Below are 18,138 nucleotides of genomic sequence, written 5' to 3'. Positions count from 1 at the left end.
TTCAGTAGTGAAGCGTATATTGTTTTTATGGACCATGTATGTAAATTATAAAGTAAAAATCCAATAGATGAGAGTTTGAGTGTGATATTCTTGACAGAAGATACAATGATGAGTTCATTCTGAAGAATCAAGTTGGCAATTTTGACAATGGCTAATATACTGGAATAGGGACTCTTCCAAGTACAAATAAAGAAGTGAAGCATTTTGGCTCAGAAATCTTGTTTCAAAAGTACAAAATAATAGCAGATGTTCACCAGTAATTTTTTGCTAGGTGGAAAATTAATCTTTTCCTTAAAATATACACAGACATTATATTATTTAAAATCTATGGTCTATTATAATACATTGATGTATGCATCTCTGCTATTTTCAATTTCATGTTTATATATGAGCTTTCAAATTAAGTATTTCAAATAAACAAATAGCAAATAGCAAAAAAAATCTGGAAAAAAATTCTAATTAGTAATTCAAAATTAAAACAAAACTTCAGTGAATATTTACTATAAATGCTAAGGTTCAAAATTCATTTATAATAACTTTGTTTAAAAAACATATATGAATAATATACCCCAACAAATACAGAAACATTTAAGAGGTTGAATTTAAAGGCACTTATCTCAGATACACCTAAGTAAATTGTTTCAAGCACTCCAGTTTCTAGTCAGAGTTGATCTGACTAATTATACTGAAATTTGCCTGAATGAGAAACTTTAGAGGTCAGTTTTCCATGGCCTATCCTTGTGACCATTAAAGTGACTTTCAAGGATATAAAAAAATACCATTTTTGTCATTCTGATCCTGTGGTTTACACAACCACTCTCTCTTTCAATCTCTCTCTCTCTCTCTCACTTCCCCACTACTCTCTACCCCATCATTCACTGACTCCCAACACCCTGATTTCTTTTTTGCTGTAACACTCATCACCAACTGAAATACCACATATTTATTAGAGTTTTATGCTTATTATTTAACTCCCCCTTCTGGAATACAAGCTCCAGGAGCACAGGAACTTTGTTCTGTTATTCACTGTATTCTCAGTGCCTGGAATAGATACTAAATGATATAATAGATAATAAACCAATATTTACTGAATAGATGGAATAATAAATATTAAAATTAGGAAAGCCCAGGGAATGGGCTTTCTGCCCTTAAGGAATGTAGTGTTTAAAGGAAAAATAAATCAAATTCAAAACGAGAGCCCCAGAATTAATCCATGGCTTTTGTAGAAGTTTGAGGCTTCTTATAGGATTGGAAATACCACTAGATTGGAGGAATGAGCTTTAGTCCAGACTGCCACTACCTCCAAGATGAGTCCTTGCTTCTCTCTGCACTCAGGTTCCCCTGTGTGGTTGGGAGCAGACAAATAACCCAAGACATCTCTTCTGGTTCTGACGTGAGTGTTTCTCCGATTTGTTCTTGGAAAACTGCAGCCTGCAAAGCTTCCCCTCCATGCAGATGACACACAAGCTGAAGGAACACTGGAATCGTGGTGGATGAGCATGTACGAGGCACATGTGCTGTCTGAGCTCCCAAACAGAGCTGATCATCTTCCCCCCAATCTTCCTGAGCCCCTCTCTGGGCAGAGCACCTCACTTCTCCCCTGATCTCCCCTCCAGTCATCCACACCAACTCTCCCCTGCCTCTAGCATCCTCCTCACTTTTGGACGCTTTGATCTTTAAAATCTGGAGTCCCTCTGGGCTCAGCAAGTTCATCCCTACTTTCACTGCTCCAGCTCACTGCCTCTTTTCCTCTCCTTTCAACCTCCCTCCCATTGTTAAATGGTTTCCAAACTGGCTTCTCCAGGTTTTGTAACTTCTCCTCCAATCTATCCCTCATATCCCAGCCAAAATAATACCCTCCCTCCCCAAACCTTCAGAGTCTCCTTCTGTCAGTAAAATAAAATGCCTTTTCTCAGCCTGTCATTTAAGGGAAACCAGAGTCAGGACAAGTACTCTAGAAATTTAAAGAGGGAAATATTACTTCTGAATGGAAAAGCAGAGTGAACAACCATAAGCACAGGATGTCATGGTAGAAGGGCCATGAAGTGGAAGCAGGAAGGCTGGCTTGCTGAAATCAAAGGTATTTATTCAGTGACATCTTAGTACTAGAATTAGCCTTTGGAGGGTGCTTTGAAAACTAGCAGAATTTCACTGTAGGACATGAGGAAGCCAGGACAGAAAGACAAGCAATCTAAAGACATGTAATGTTGTCTTCAGTTCAGATCATTAGGACAATAGCAGAGAATAAAAGGCAAGGTGATTTACTGAATTTGGCCATAGTGATAAATTAAAATCAAATGTTTGTATCAACTTTAATAATTATAGTTTAGATATCAAAAAAATTTCCAAATTAGTAAACTCTACAGGAAAAATAAACTTTTTAAGTACCATTTCTAGTAGGCAAAAGTATATATTAAACTCCAGGTGGGTAAAACCAAATTAGTTTTAAAAATGAGAAAATTCAGAGTATATTAAAAATATACAAACTCCTGGGGCTGATAAAGTTAGAAACAAATTTAAATGTGCTGTCTTCATTAAAAAAAAAAACTAAACCCGAATGGTCCATCTTTTCCTTTCAATATAAACTAAAATGCTGGCCGAATTCACTGACGTGTTCTTCTGACTCTAATGTTAACTTTCTGTAAATGACCTTGGGCAAACCACTTCCTCCTCTGGATTTCATCTTTCTCCATGACTAGCCTTATTTATGACCATCTGCCACTCCAGCTACAAACCTCTATGAACTGATAATTAGTGCAAGCAAACTACTTAGAGCTCTAATTATTGCCCAAACTTATGCTTGAATATGAAAGGTGGTGTAGTGGGCATTCTTACCTGAGCACTGATAGGCGTCTCCAATTATCATCGAGAAAATCTGTAAACAGTAAACCCACTGACAGGTACATAAGTAGACTCTCCAATTCCTAACCTAATGACTGCCTCTGATTTTCATCTCATTTAAACATATATTTCACTTCTTTACTGGAGAAATGCTCCCATAAAAGCAACTCAGTTGTTCAATGCACTGATTTTATAATATTATACAGCATTGAATTGTTTGATGTAGGAGAATCTTTCTCTAAAAAACTTACTCCCAATTTATATAGATTTGCTCATAAGAATATCCCATATGGACCTAAGAAAATTCAATTGCACAAACTTGGAGCAACATTCTCAGTTTCTATGGGGCATAAACACCTCTTCACTCAAGAGGCTCAATTCCACCATGACCTCCCCAATTAAGAAATTCTTAATTAGTAATACGAAATACATTAAGTTGATTGAAGTTACTTTGTAGAAAGCCTGGATGTCCTTACCAATGCGTTTGATATTTTCTAGTACAAATATAGTAATACTGAAATTTTAATGGAGAAAAAGTCAATCAGATGATTTTATAATTGGGGCTTTTTGTTTTGAAGTCAAAATATCTGGACTAGTTTTATGACTGAGCAAATATGTAACTTCTCTGCCTCTATTACGTTTCTGCTAAAATAATGTTACTAATTTCACAAGGTATGTGTTAGAACCAATGTTCAGTCTATGCTGACAAGAACAGCCAAATTATCATGTTGTACACCTTAAATTTTCACAGTTATATGTTAAATGTATTTCAACGAAAAAACCAAACTTATCAGTTAAAAAATAAATAAAATAAAATTGTCATCATTCAGTTCAGTTCAGTCGCTCAGTCATGTCCGACTCTTTGCGACCCCATGAATCGCAGCACGCCAGGCCTCCCTTTCCATCACCAGCTCCCGGAGTTCACTCAGACTCACGTCCATTGAGTCGGTGGTGCCATCCAGCCATCTCATCCTCTGTCGTCCCCTTCTCCTCCTGCCCTCAATCCCTCTCAGCATCAGAGTCTTTTCCAATGATAACTGCTGCTATAAATTGAAAATTGTCACTACATTTATATTTTATTTATATTTTATAAAATATTTATGTATATTATATGTACAATATATTAATATATATTGTACTATATTCAATATATCAGATCAGATCAGATCAGTCACTCAGTCATGTCCGACTCTTTGTGACCCCATGAATCGCAGCACGTCAGGCCTCCCTGTCCATCACAAACTCCCGGAGTTCACTCAAACTCACGTCCATCGAGTCAGTGATGCCACCCAGCCATCTCATCCTCTGTCGGCCTCTTCTCCTCTTGCCCCCAATCCCTCCCAGCATCAGAGTCTTTTCCAATGAGTCAACTCTTCGCATGAGGTGGCCAAAGTACTGGAGTGTCAGCTTTAGCATCATTCCTTCCAAAGAAATCCCAGGGCTGACCTTCAGAAAGGACTGGTTGGATCTCCTTGCAGCCCAAGGGACTCTCAAGAGTCTTCTCCAACACCACAGTTCAAAAGCATCCATTCTTCAGTGCTCAGCCTTCTTCACAGTCCAACTCTCACATCCATACATGACCACAGGAAAAACCATAGCCTTGACCAGAAGAACCTTTGTTGGCAAAGTAATGTCTCTGCTTTTCAATATGCTATGTAGGTTGGTCATAACTTTCCTTCCAAGGAGTAAGCGTCTTTTAATTTCATGGCTGCAGTCACCATCTGCAGTGATTTGAGAGCCCCAAAAAATAAAGTCTGACACTGTTTCCACTGTTTCCCCATCTATTTCCCATGAAGTGATGGGACCGGATGCCATGATCTTCGTTTTCTGAATGTTGAGCTTTAAGCCAACTTTTTCACTCTCCACTTTCACTTTCATCAAGAGGCTTTTTAGTTCCTCCTCACTTTCTGCCATAAGGGTGGTGTCATCTGCATATCTGAGGTTACTGATATTTCTCCCGGCAATCATGATTCCAGCTTGTGTTTCTTCCAGTCCAGCGTTTCTCATGATGTACTCTGCATATAAGTTAAATAAACAGGGTGATAATATACAGCCTTGATGAACTCCTTTTCCTATTTGGAACCAGTCTGTTGTTCCATGTCCAGTTCTAACTGTTGCTTTCTGACCTGCACACAAATTTCTCAAGAGGCAGATCAGGTGGTCTGGTATTCCCATCTCTTTCAGAATTTTCCACAGTTTATTGTGATCCACACAGTCAAAGGCTTTGGCATACTCAATAAAGCAGAAATAGATGTTTTTCTGGAACTCTCTTGCTTTTTCCATGATCCAGCAGAATATTTATAAAATATAGTATATATTCAATATATATATATATTTATATATATATATATAAATAGAAAATATATACTATATTTTATAAATATGTCTATTTATATATTAAATATACTTTAATATGAAATTAAAAGACGCTTACTCCTTGGAAGAAAAGGTATGACCAACCTAGATAGCACACTGAACAGCAGAGACATTACTTTGCCAACAAAGGTCCATCTAGTCAAGGCTATGGTTTTTTCTGTGGTCATGTATGGATGTGAGAGTTGGACTGTGAAGAAAGCTGAGCACCAAAGAACTGATGCTTTTGAACTGTGGTGTTGGAGAAGACTCTTGAGAGTCCCTTGGACTGCAAGGAGATCCAACCAGTCTGTTCTAAAGGAGATCAGTCCTAGGTGTTCATTGGAAGGACTGATGTTGAAGTTGAAACTCCAATACTTTGGCCACCTCATGCACAGAGTTGAGTCGTTGGAAAAGACCCTAATGCTGGGAAGGATTGGGGGCAGGAGGAGAAGGGTCGACAGAGCATGAGATGGTTGGACGGCATCACCAACTCGATGGACATGGGTTTCAGTAGACTCCAGGAGTTGGTGATGGACAGGGAGGCCTGGCGTGCTGCGATTCATGGGGTTGCAAAGAGTCGGACATGACTGAGAACTGAACTGAACTGAAAGTGCTATTATTATAAGGTTTTGATTTTATAATTTTTATGAACTTATAATTATTATTTTATAATATCATATTTTAAAAACTGATGCTCAGAAAGTATAAATAACTTAACAAAAACATACATACATCTAGAAAGTGGCAGATCCAACATTTGGAACTAATTGTTTTTGCTTTCACTGAGTGTCCAGTAAATCACTCTGATTTTCACATCGGTGATATTTTATGTATATGCAACTAGCAACAGTGAGAACAAGTAATTTACATTTATTATTTCTAGGCCATCAAGAATGTTCTACTACCTCTGGTATGGTTTTGACATGCTTATAAAGTTATTTTGTTGCATTTGATTTTGTCGCAGGTGAAATTCATTCTGAGGCATTATTTCCACCTGGGGGAGCCCTGATATTTATCTGTTTTATTGTATCTGTCCACCTACTGCTGTGAAAAAGACACACTAAAAGCAGGAAGAGCTGGGTGATCTTTCTAAGCATGTAGCCACCTCAGGTATATCTGACTTAATGTGTTCTCTGCCAGTCACTTCCTACATGGTAACCATGTCCCAGATGTCATTGGACAGTGCAGGCTATTGTCAAGTGTAGCACACCAACCCAATCTCAAAGCTGTGTGGATTTACTTATATAAATTCAGTCTTTTCCTGGCAGTTCAGTTCAGTTCAGTTCAGTCACTCAGTGGTGTCCGACTCTTTGCAACCCCATGGACTGCAGCACGCCAGGCCTCCCTGCTGCTGCTGCTGCTACTGCTAAGTCACTTCAGTCATGTCCGACTCTGTGCGACCCCATAGATGGCAGCCCATCAGGCTTCCCTGTCCCTGGGATTCTCCAGGCAAGAATACTGGAGTGGGTTGCCATTTCCTTGTCCAATGCATGAAAGTGAAAAGTGAAAGCGAAGTCATTCAGTCGTGTCTGACTCTTAGCGACCGCATGGACTGTAGCCTACCAGGCTCCTCTGTCCAGGCAAGAGTACTGGAGTGGGGTGCCATTGGCTTCTCCGCCAGGCCTCCCTGTCCATCACCAACTCCTGGAGTTTACCCAAACTCATGTCCATTGAGTTGGTGATGCTATCCAACCATCTCATTCTCTGTCATCCCCTTCTCCTCTCACCTTCAATCTTTCCCAGCATCAGGGTCTTTTCCAATGAGTCAGTTCTTCACATCAGGTGCCAAAGTACTGGAGTTTCAGCTTCAACATCAGTCTTTCCAATGAACACTCAGGACTGATCTCCTTTAGGACAGACTGGTTGGATCTCCTTGCAGTCCAAGGGACTTTCAAAAGTCTTCTCTAACACCACAGTTCAAAAGCATCAAATTTCAGTGCTCAGCTTTCTTCACAGTCGAACTCTCACATCCATACATGACTACTGGAAAAACGATAGCTTTGACTAGATGGACTTTTGTTGGCAAAGTAATGTCTCTGCTTTTTAATATGCTGTCTAGGTTGGTCATAACTTTCCTTCCAAGAAGAAAGCATCTTTTAATTTCTTGGCTGCAGTCACCATCTGCAGTGATCTGGGAGCCCAAAAAAATAAAGTCTGACACTGTTTCCACTGTTTTCCTGCCTATTTGCCATGAAGTGATGAGACTGGATGCCATGATCTTAGTTTTCTGAATGTTGAGCTTTAAGCCAACTTTTTCACTCTCCTCTTTCACTTTCATCAAGAGACTTTTTAGTTCTTCTTCACTTTCTGCCATAAGGGTGGTGTCATCTGCATATCTGAGGTTATTGATATTTCTCCCGGCAATCTTGATTCCAGCTTGTGCTTCATCCAGCCCAGCGTTTCTCATGATGTACTCTGCATATAAGTTAAATAAGCAGGGTGACAATATACAGCCTTGACGTACTCCTTTTCCTATTTGGAACCAGTCTGTTGTTCCATGTCCACTTCTAACTGTTGCTTCCTGACCTGCATACAGATTTCTCAAGAGGCAGATCAGGTGGTCTGGTATTTCCATCTCTTTCAGAATTTTCCACAGTTTGTTGTGATCCACACAAAGGCTTTGGAATAGTCAATAAAGCAGATATAGATATTTTTCTGGAACTCTCTTGCATTTTTGATGACCCAGCAGATGCTGACAATTTGATCTCTGGTTCCTCTGCCTTTTCTAAAACCAGCTTGAACATCAGGAAGTTCACAGTTCACATATTGCTGAAGGCTGTTTGGAGAATTTTGAGCATTACTTTACTAGCGTGAGAGATGAATGCAATTGTGTGGTAGTTTGAACATTCTATGGCATTGCCTTTCTTTGGGATTGGAATGAAAACACCTTTTCCAGTCGTGTGGCCACTGCTGAGTTTTCCAAATTTGCTGGCATACTGAGTGCAGCACTTTCACGGCATCATTTTTTAGGATTTGAAATAGTTCAACTGGAATTCCATCACCTCCACTAGCTTTGTTTGTAGTGATGCTTCTTAAGGCCCACTTGACTTCACATTCCAGGATGTCTAGACCTAGGTGAGTGATCACACCATCGTGATCATCTAGGTCGTGAAGATCTTTTTTGTACACTTGTTCTGTGTATTCTTGCCACCTCTTCTTAATATCTTCTGCTTCTGTTAGGTCCATACTATTTCTGTCCTTTATTGAGCCCATCTTTGCATGAAATGTTCCCTTGGTATCTCTAATTATCTTGAAGAGATCTCTAGTCTTTCCCATTCTATTGTTTTCCTCTATTTCTTTGCACTGATCATTGAGAAAGGCTTTCTTATCTCTCCTTGCTATTCTTTGGAACTCTGCATTCAAATGGGTATATCTTTCCCTTTCTCCTTTGTTTTTCACTTCTCTTCTTTTCACAACTATTTGTAAGGCCTCCCCAGACAGCCATTTCGCTTTTTTGCATTTCTTTTTCCTGGGGATGGTCTTGATCCCTGTCTCCTGTACAATGTCACAAACCTCCATCCATAGTTCATCAGGCACTCTATCAGATCTAGTCCCTTAAATCTATTTCTCACTTCCACTGTATAATTGTAAGGGATTTGATATAGGTCATACCTGAATGCTCTAGTGGCTTTCCCTACTTTCTTCAATTTAATCTGAATTTGGCAATAAAGAGTTCATGATCTGAGCCACAGTCAGCTCCTGGTCTTGTTTTTGCTGTCTGTATAGAGCTTTTCCATCTTTGGCTGCAAAGAATATAATCAATCTGATTTCAGTGTTGACCATCTGGTGATGTCCATGTGTAGAGTCTTCTCTTGTGTTGTTGGAAGAGGGTGTTTGCTATGACCAGTCCATTCTCTTGGCAAAACTCTATGAGCCTTTGCTCTGCTTCATTCTGTATTCCAAGGCCAAATTTACCTGTTACTTCAGGTGTTTGTTGAGTTCCTACTTTTGCATTCCAGTCCCCTATAATGAAAAGGACATCTGTTTTGGGTGTTAGTTTCCTGGCAACCCTTTCCCAAATACTCCCAAGTATACCGAGAAGCATTCACATTTTAACCTCCTACAGATCCTCACAAGTTTGTGAGTTGTATACAGAGGCCTTTTTGCTTTGAGTCCCAGGGAAGGCAAGGAGAGGTGGCAGTGGATTTCAGTGGTAACTGGAGCTACAGCAGCTGATACCTTACTCCACCTGGCTCACGGCCACTGCCTGTTCTGCACGACCCTCCTCCGAATGGGGCAGCCAGATTGAGCAAATAATAGCACAGGATGACCAGTCTGAATCTGAGGTTCAGATTGCTAAGTCACTTCAGTGGTGTCCGACTCCGTGCAACCCCATAGACGGCAGCCCACCAGGCTCCGCCATCCCTGGGATTCTCCAGGCAAGAACACTGGAGTGGGTTGCCATTTCCTTCTCCAATGCAGGAAAGTGAAAAGTGAAAGTGAAGTCGCTCAGTCGTGTCCGACTCCTAGTGACCCCATGCACTGCAGCCTACCAGGCTCCTCCGTCCATGGGATTTTCCAGGCAAGAGTACTGGAGTGGGGTGCCATTGCCTTCACGACAAATAATTTTTCAACGTATGTCCCATGTAAAAAAAAAATATTCATTGTCCATCTTAAATTCAAATTTAACTAGACATCTTATATTTCATCTGATTCACCTTCCACCTGCCACTGTCAAACCCCACTCTTTCAGAAAGGACCCGAGAGCTGTTTCCTGGTTCTTTCCTTTTGACCATAGCCTTTTTTTTCTCATGGCTCATACCTCCCACCCTGCAAAGGGAAGCTAAGTAAGGAGATGAGGAGAGCAGCCAAGAGACTAGACAGAGACCCAGAGCTTCCTTTTAAGAGAGCCATTTCCTTTTAAAAGCACACCAAAATCAGATTTCTCTGGTAGCTCAGTGGTAAAGAATGCACTTGACAATGCAGGGGACACGGGTTCGATCCCTGGTCTGAGAGAATCCCACGTACTGAGGAACAATTAAGCCCATGCACCACAACCTCTGAGCTTGTGTTCCAGAGCCCGGGAGCCACAACTACAGAAGCTTGAGCACTCTGGAGTTATGCTCAGCAACAAGAGAAACCACCATAATGAGAAGCCCGCATACCACGGCTAGAGAGTAGTGCCTGCTTGTCACAACTAGAGAAAAGCCCATGCAGCAACAAAGACCCAGCATAGCCAAAAATAAATGAATAAATAAAAGGGTTTTTTTTTAAATATTCATTAAAAACAAACAAAAAAAGAGCACACCAAAATCACAACTATCTGCAGAATAACCATCAGTGAAAAAGACTGGGACCTACCAGAAAAGACCTTCCACAGCTACAAGCATAAAGAAGAAACGAGACCAAGACCCATGGGGGGAGGGACCACCCCCAGGTGGGACACCCACGAACTGGAGACTAATTGTATCCCAGGGGCCTTCCCACAGGAGCACGAGTTCTGAGCCCCAACATCAGGTTCCCCAATCTAGAAGGTCCAGCACTGGGAAAACGAGCCCTCGGGGTATTTGGCTTTGAAGGCCAGCAGGGCTAAATTGCAGGAGCCCCTCAGGACTAGGGGAAATAGAGACTCCACTCCACAGATTTCACACACTCTGGGACCCAGAGCAAGAGCAGTAATTGATAAAAGCCTGGGCCAGACCTACTTGCAGGTCTTGGAGAGTCTCCTGGAGAGGCACCTGCAGCTCACCCTGGGGACATAGACGCCAGCAGCACCCATATTTAGGAGCTCATCCTACGCTGAAGGAGGAGCTGACAGGCCGACGCCATTGTGTGGGCTCCTTCCTCCAGCATTTAGGGCCAAGACTGGCCCCACCTAATAGTCTGGAGGCACCAGTGTTGGATGCCTCAGGCCAAACAACTAACTGGGCAGGGACACAGCCCCAGCCTTCTGCAGACAGGGGCCTGAAGACCTCCTAAGCCCACTGCCACTCTGCCCACCGGAGGGCCAAGACCTAACTCCACCCACCAGTAGCCAGGCACGGGCCCCTCCCACCAGGAAGCCTGCGCAGACCTCTAGACCGGCCTCATCCACCGGAGGGCAGACAGAATTAGGCCAGACTCTCCCCACTAGCAGGGCAACGCAAACTTCAGGACACTCCAGATCCCATCAAATGAATCAGTCCTAAAGGAAATCAACCCTGAATACTCAATTGGAAGGACTGATGCGCCAATACTTTGGCCACCTGTCACAAAGAGCTGAATCATTGGAAAAAGCCCTGATGCTGGGGAAAATAGAAGGCAAAAGGAGAAGGGGGTGGCAGAGGATGAGATGGTTAGATAGCATCATTGACTCAGTGGACATGGATCTGAGGAAACTCTGGGAGATGGTGGAGGATAAAGGAGCCTGGCATGCTGCAATCCATGGGGTTTCAAAGAGTTGGACATGACTTAGCAACTGAACAACAGCTGCGTTTAGTTGATGTCATACACAACTGTGTCAGGAGCCACCTCCCCATCTCCACATACAGTCTGAAATGGGCCCTCAAATCCCTATGCCCTGCCACCAGACTCCAGGAACCAGCTCTGCCTGCAAGTAGTCTGGCACTAACCCCAGGCCCTGGTTTCACCTGCCAGTGGGTGGGCAGCAGCCCCAGAGTCTTCAAGACCCTGACTCTGCCCACCAGTGAGCCAGCACTAGCCTGGGGGCCTCTGAGGGTTCCACACCTGACACCTCTTATCAGGCCCTGCTTAACAGCAGCCAGCAGCATTCCCACGAGGCAGAGTCTGACAACCAACCAGACTAGAGGCCAGCCTAGCCTTTGTCTGTGTTCAGTATGTAGACACTTTATCAGTGTACAGTATGATATATTGTCTGCTCAGAATTCTTTCCTTAGGGGATCCACTTTTCCATTCCCTATGTTTCAGAAGGTGCTGGTCCTTTCTTACTCAGCCCTTCGAATGTGACCTAGGCCATGAGAGTCACTCAAGTCAGAGTTCATTGTCCAGACCAAAGAGATTGTTCAAGGCTTGACACCTGCTCAGGGTCAGGTCAGAATCCTTCTCCAACTTCCCTGCAGGAGCTATTCATAAAGACTATTCCCTCCCTATGGAATTATTGGCTGTAAGAATGGTTTAGGTTGATGCCCCTTGTGGCCATCTTCTCTGACATATAAGAGCAAAAGGCAACTATAGAAAGAGCAACAGAGGGGAAAGACAGTGGAAGCCCAGATAACATTGTTAGAAAGAGCCAGACAGACCTAACTAGAAATCAGCTTTAAAAAAAGAAAAGAAAGAAAATAGTGGGTCATTTAATTTTTGCTTAATCTAGTTTGATTTGAATGTGAATCCTATGTAAAATAGCATGTCTAAATTTCAGTTGGATATTACATTCATTTTTTTTAAAAAACAGGTCTCCTGAGAAAATAATAGCAAATGAAGCAACTGACAAAGAATTAATCTCAAAAATATACAAGCAACTCCTGCAGCTCAGCTCCAGAAAAATAAATGACCCAATCAAAAAATGGGCCAAAGAACTAAATAGACATTTCTCCAAAGAAGACATACAGATGGCTAACAAACACATGAAAAGATGCTCAACATCACTCATTATCAGAGAAATGCAAATCAAAACCACAGTGAGGTACCATTTCACGCCAGTCAGAATGGCTGCTATCCAAAAGTCTACAAGCAATAAATGCTAGAGAGGGTGTGGAGAAAAGGGAACCCTCTTACACTGTTGGTGGGAATGCAAACTAGTACAACCACTATGGAGAACAGTGTGGAGATTCCTTAAAAAAATGGAAATAGAACTGCCATATGACCCAGCAATCCCACTGCTGGGCATACACACTGAGGAAACCAGAATTGAAAGAGACACGTGTACCCCAATGTTCATTGCAGCACTATTTATAATAGCCAGGACATGGAAGCAACCTAGATGTCCATCAGCAGAGGAATGGATAAGAAAGCTGTGGTACATATACACAATGGAGTATTACTCAGACATTAAAAAGAATACATTTGAATCAGTTCTAATGAGGTGGATGAAACTGGAGCCTATTATACAGAGTGAAATAAGCCAGAAAGAAAAACACCAATAGAGTATACTAACGCATATATAGGGAATTTAGAAAGATGGTAATGATAACCCTGTATGCGAGATAGCAAAGGAGACACAGATGTATAGAACAGTCTTTTGGACTCTGTGGGAGAGGGCAAGGGTGGGATGATTTGGGAGAATGGCATTGAAACATGTATATCATATGTGAAACGAATCGCCAGTCTAGGTTCGATGAATGATACAGGATGCATGGGGCTGGAGCACTGGGATGACCCAGAGGGATGGTATGGGGAGGTGGGAGGGGGGTTCAGGATGGGGAACACATGTACACCCATGGCGGATTCATGTTGATGTATGGCAAAACCAATACAATATTGTAAAGTAAAAAAAATAAAATGTGAAAGAAGACTGCTAAATAACCAAGAATAAATATAAATGTGAGTTGATTTAAAAAAAAAAAAAAACAGGTCTCCTTGTTCCCACGAAAAACCAGCAACATGACTGGGCACCTGTTTTGTTGTTCCCCAAATATCTATGACTCTCAGAAGTTGCTCTGCTGAGAACACTCAAACTCTCTAGGGGCCAACACAAGCTAGCCAAGTGGATTCCACTAGCCTCCTCAGTAACCCAGTACAAACTGCTCTTTAATTAAGTGCATGTGCACACTTTCGGGCTTCCCAGGTGGTGCTGGTGATAAAGACCCCACCTGCGAATGCAGGAGACATAAGAGGTGCGGGATCAGTCCCGCATCTAGGTCAGGAAGATCCCCGGGAGGAGGGTATGGCAACCCACTCCAGTACTCTCGCCTGGAGAATCCCACGGACAGAGGAGACTGGCGGGCTACAGTCCGTAGTGTCACAAAGAGTTGGACACGACTAAAGCAACTGGGCAAGCACACACACACACATGCAGTTTCTTACACAGATTCTGTATATACACACAGTCTATGTGTTCAACAGGTATGTATATAATTATCAAATGTGGAGCCACCAAACTTTCCGTGTGAAGAAGAGTTCATAATAATGAGTGTCATGGAGTCCCACATTGATCACTCAAGGCTGAGTTAACTTGGATTCATATATCTGAGCATGTCCAGCAACTTTCTGGAACTGGTCCACATGAACTCAACTTGTGAGGAGTCATAACAGCAATAAAACTGTGTGAAAGGCAAAAAGAGGGATGTCTGAGGGTCCGAGGCAGTGTCAAAACTCTCAGCTGCACTGGGGCTCTCGGCGACTGCTGAATGGGGTTAGGTTTGCGGCGCCTGGACAGTCTTTGCACCTCTGCTCTACACCATGGGCTGAGGTGTGGGAGACTAGAGAGCTGCCTGAGGAACCCCAGAACTTGATGGGGCCCCTGACTGAACTTCAATTTCCTCATCTGTAAAATGAGGGCTGGCTGGCTTCCCTGGTGGTCCAGGGTTAAGACTCTGTACTTCCAATTCAGGGAACGTGGATTCAATCCATAGTTGGGGAAATAAGGTCCCACATGCCAGGTGGTATGGCTGATGAATATATAAATAAATAAATAGATTTTTTTTAAAAATAGAATGAGAGCTGGGAACTGACCACATCTACATCTAGAATTCCGTTTTTCTTCTTTTCTCTACAGAGGGAACCAAAGCAGAAAAAAGAGATTATGAGTTAGCACTTAGAACTGACTGATATTTCCAGTAAGAAAAGTTAGGTAAAGGCACCTCTGGGGATAGTCATGATATGTTATTAGCGTGGAGCTAAATCAAGTCACACTACAGCCTCCAAGACTAAAGGTCTGTGACAAGCCTTGGCTCATTTCCAACATGGAAATTTGAGAAGTTTCTCAAAATTTGTGAAACCACTACTTATTTAAGCTGCAATTGATCACATTACACCACAGTACAGACTGGGCACTGTGCTGGGCACTTCTGAGACCTCTCTGCCTCTCGCTATCTGCCCTTCAGCCAAGAGCAGACAACCAGCAAATTCCTAGAACCTGACATGCTTTGTAGAGAACATCATTTGCTTGCACAATGTCAAGGGCATTTCTAACTTGCTTCTCATCTGTGAAATACGAGCGTAAATAACTCCTCTTCTTGTCCTCAGAGAAACCTCTAAGGATGTGGTCAGAGTGTGGTTGTCTCAGCAAGGGCTCTGGATTCCACGAAGCCAGGGTCTGGATGGTGATGAGAAGGGAGGACCTCGGCAGTACCGTCCTCCTGATTCAAGGGTGCAGCACATACTCCATGAGACTGGACCTCGGCCTCTTCAACCTCTCTGCACAAGGGCCCCTGCAGATCATCATAGCCATCCAGGATGAACTGGAACCACTCCAGCTGCCTCAGAAGCTCTGTGACAGCTGCTTGATTGTCCCTACAACACCAGAGGAGGAGCTGGTCCAGTTTGCCTTCTGCCAGCAGGGCCACATATAAGGACCCACTCTACAGCTCACATATAAGACATCATCAAACCAGCCTGGGTACAGGGTGCCAGTGGTCTAGTTCAGCACCATTTTTCTGGCCAGGGTTATCTTTCCTATGCCAGCTGACCCCTGTAGTGCCACTCTGGGTGGGACCTTGGAGGGCTCTTCTCATGGATCAAATACAGCCTTCACTGCGACAGAGTCCAGCTCCAGCTCCCAGCTGGGGCAGGGAGATGAGTCTGGGCTCCCTGAGCTGGGCATGGACACCGGAAGAAGCTGGTCATGGTTGCCATTGTTGCCCCTTCTTGACTCTCCTGTAGGTGGCACACATGCTCTCCTGTCCATAATCTGTGCTAGACAAGTGGGGTGTTACGTAGTGAGATGGGAATAAAAAGAGAGTAACGCTGGCCTCTGTCCTTTATTCTTATCTTCTGTGTTCTGCTCTGAAGATTATACTTCTAGCAACATGGAGAGGGCCCGTTTCAAGTATGTGTATGTGAGTGTGTGTATGTATGTGTGCCTGTGCATATATGCATGTGTGGTGTGCTTGTGCCCAGCTATATAAGTGTGCAAGGCTGTGTTCTGTGTGTGTGTGGGTGTTCGTGCAGTGTGAGTGAATCCGTGTTTCCCCACATGCTCATGAAAGTGTGCTATGGAAGTTTGTGTATTTTTACATAGGGAAGGCATCAGTGTACATCAGCATGTATCTTTGTAAAAATATATGTATATGAAAAAGTCACTGTATGTGTAAATGTCTGAGTGTTCATGTGAAATGTCCCCATGTGAATTGGTGAAGACAGAAAGAGGAGAAAGGGAAACTGGAGAATGGTGACTTCATAGGAGCCCATTCCTGGTAAAGGTAAGCCAGGTGCTAAAGATAAACCAGCTTCTGAGCAGGAGCCCCCCAACTCCTGGTCTACAGAACCCTCCTGTCTCTGTGTCAGAGGAGCTACCAGGCATGAAAGGAGACTGTGGAGGAAGCACTGGTTCCACAGACCCTCCTTTCTCATCCAGCACCCTAGAAGGGATGGGGGCTGTTTAGGCTGCATGACCGCCCCGCCCTCTAGGGGGCATCAGTCCACTGGTTCCTTGTGAGAAGCAGCCTGAGCTGCCTGTATGAGAGATGCTGGAGAAAGGTTTGAGCCCACTGCTTGAGGCTGCTTCTTCTAGTTAGCAGAATACCTTCACGAACACCACCCCCAACTTCTAAGCTCCTCATACTTTCCCCTCCTCTAGTATGACAACTGGATTCGGGAGGGCATTAGAAGATACTCTAGTCTTTCTATTAATAAATACCCACCCTCCACCTGGCAGTGACCATGAAGCAGAAGATAGATGGGCCCCAGGCTGAGGACCTAAAGTCTGTTCCCTGTGGACAGATGTGTGCATATATGCTCGGATGCTCAGTTGAGTCCAATTCTTGGAATATAGCAACCTCATGGACGATAGCCCACTAGGCTCCTCTGTCCATGGAAGTGTTCAGGGAACAGTACGAGAGTGTGTTGCCATTTCCTACTCCAGGGGATCTTCGCAACCTAGGAACTCAACCCACATCCCTCCATCTCCTGTACTGGCAGGCAGATTCTTTGCCACTGAGCTTCCTGGGAATCCCCTGTGGGCAGATACTCCAAGATAAACAAAATAACAGGGGCAGAGAGGAGCCAAGACCTGCCCAGATAAAAGATAAAGAAAATACATATTTCTCAACTCTTGAGGTCAAGGAGACTTTTCCAGCCATCCATGCACAGAAAAGCTCTTGGGGGGCTAAAAAGGGAGAGGGTGTCACCCCATAATAGATGGTGTCAAGCTTCCCACAGGCCTCTGCACTGGAATCCACCTTGGCTAAGAGTGGAGAATCCTGAGGTATACCAAATACAGACTCAGAGCCAGGCAAAATAAGATGATTGGCCAGAGGAAACCCAGAAGAAATGCCCCATATAAAATACACAGAAGCACAACTCTTTCTGACCCCATCCATGTGTGCCTATTCACACGTACTTTTTTTACTTCCTAATAAACACTTGTTTCACCATTTTCCATCTCTTTGTTGAAATTCATTTCTACAAAGCAGACAAGCCAGGGCCTTGCCAGTAGCCACTGGCCCTCATGGTCTAGTGGTTGGAATTTGGAGCTCTCATTACCGTGGCCTGGCTTCAGTCTCTGGTCAGGGAACTGACATCCTGCTTCCTCTTACTGCTAACCAAGGCCACCCAAAATCAGTCAGAGCCTTCAGCTCAAGGCCACTAGGACCCTGGGGCACTGGAGCTCCCAGGCAAGGGCAGAGGGCAAGAGTGAGGCAAGGCAGGAATTATAGGCTGGGAGGGGAGGAGTCTCTGGAAATACCATGGACCAAGGGAGAGTGCCAGGGCCTCCTCTGTCCCCTGCTACACTCGCCATCCAGACAAACGTGGCTGAGCTCCAACAGGTTCACGACCTTTGAGACCCTGAGCACCACTTTCACAGCCTGCTGGGCTCCATACATTACTTTAGAGTCAATGCAAATCCAATCTAAATTTATCTTTATGAACTTAATATAAAACCCA

At 43.4% G+C, this 18,138-nt stretch overlaps 1 protein-coding gene across 1 annotated transcript; it reads right to left on the bottom strand.

The window, feature by feature from the left end:
• Positions 1-15,122: 15,122 nt before the first annotated feature.
• NLRP10 (NLR family pyrin domain containing 10) lies at positions 15,123-18,077 on the bottom strand. Its single transcript, XM_019974211.2, is given in 5 exon segments — positions 15,123-15,151; positions 15,154-15,454; positions 15,456-15,611; positions 15,614-15,948; positions 17,990-18,077. Coding segments are annotated over 5 exon segments (909 nt in total).
• Positions 18,078-18,138: the final 61 nt, after the last annotated feature.

The sequence above is a fragment of the Bos indicus genome, chromosome 15 (assembly GCF_029378745.1).
Source record: "Bos indicus isolate NIAB-ARS_2022 breed Sahiwal x Tharparkar chromosome 15, NIAB-ARS_B.indTharparkar_mat_pri_1.0, whole genome shotgun sequence".
Classification (NCBI taxonomy): Eukaryota; Metazoa; Chordata; class Mammalia; order Artiodactyla; family Bovidae; genus Bos; species Bos indicus.
Note: the sequence above shows the minus strand (reverse complement) of the source record. Positions and strands in the feature narration are given on the sequence as shown.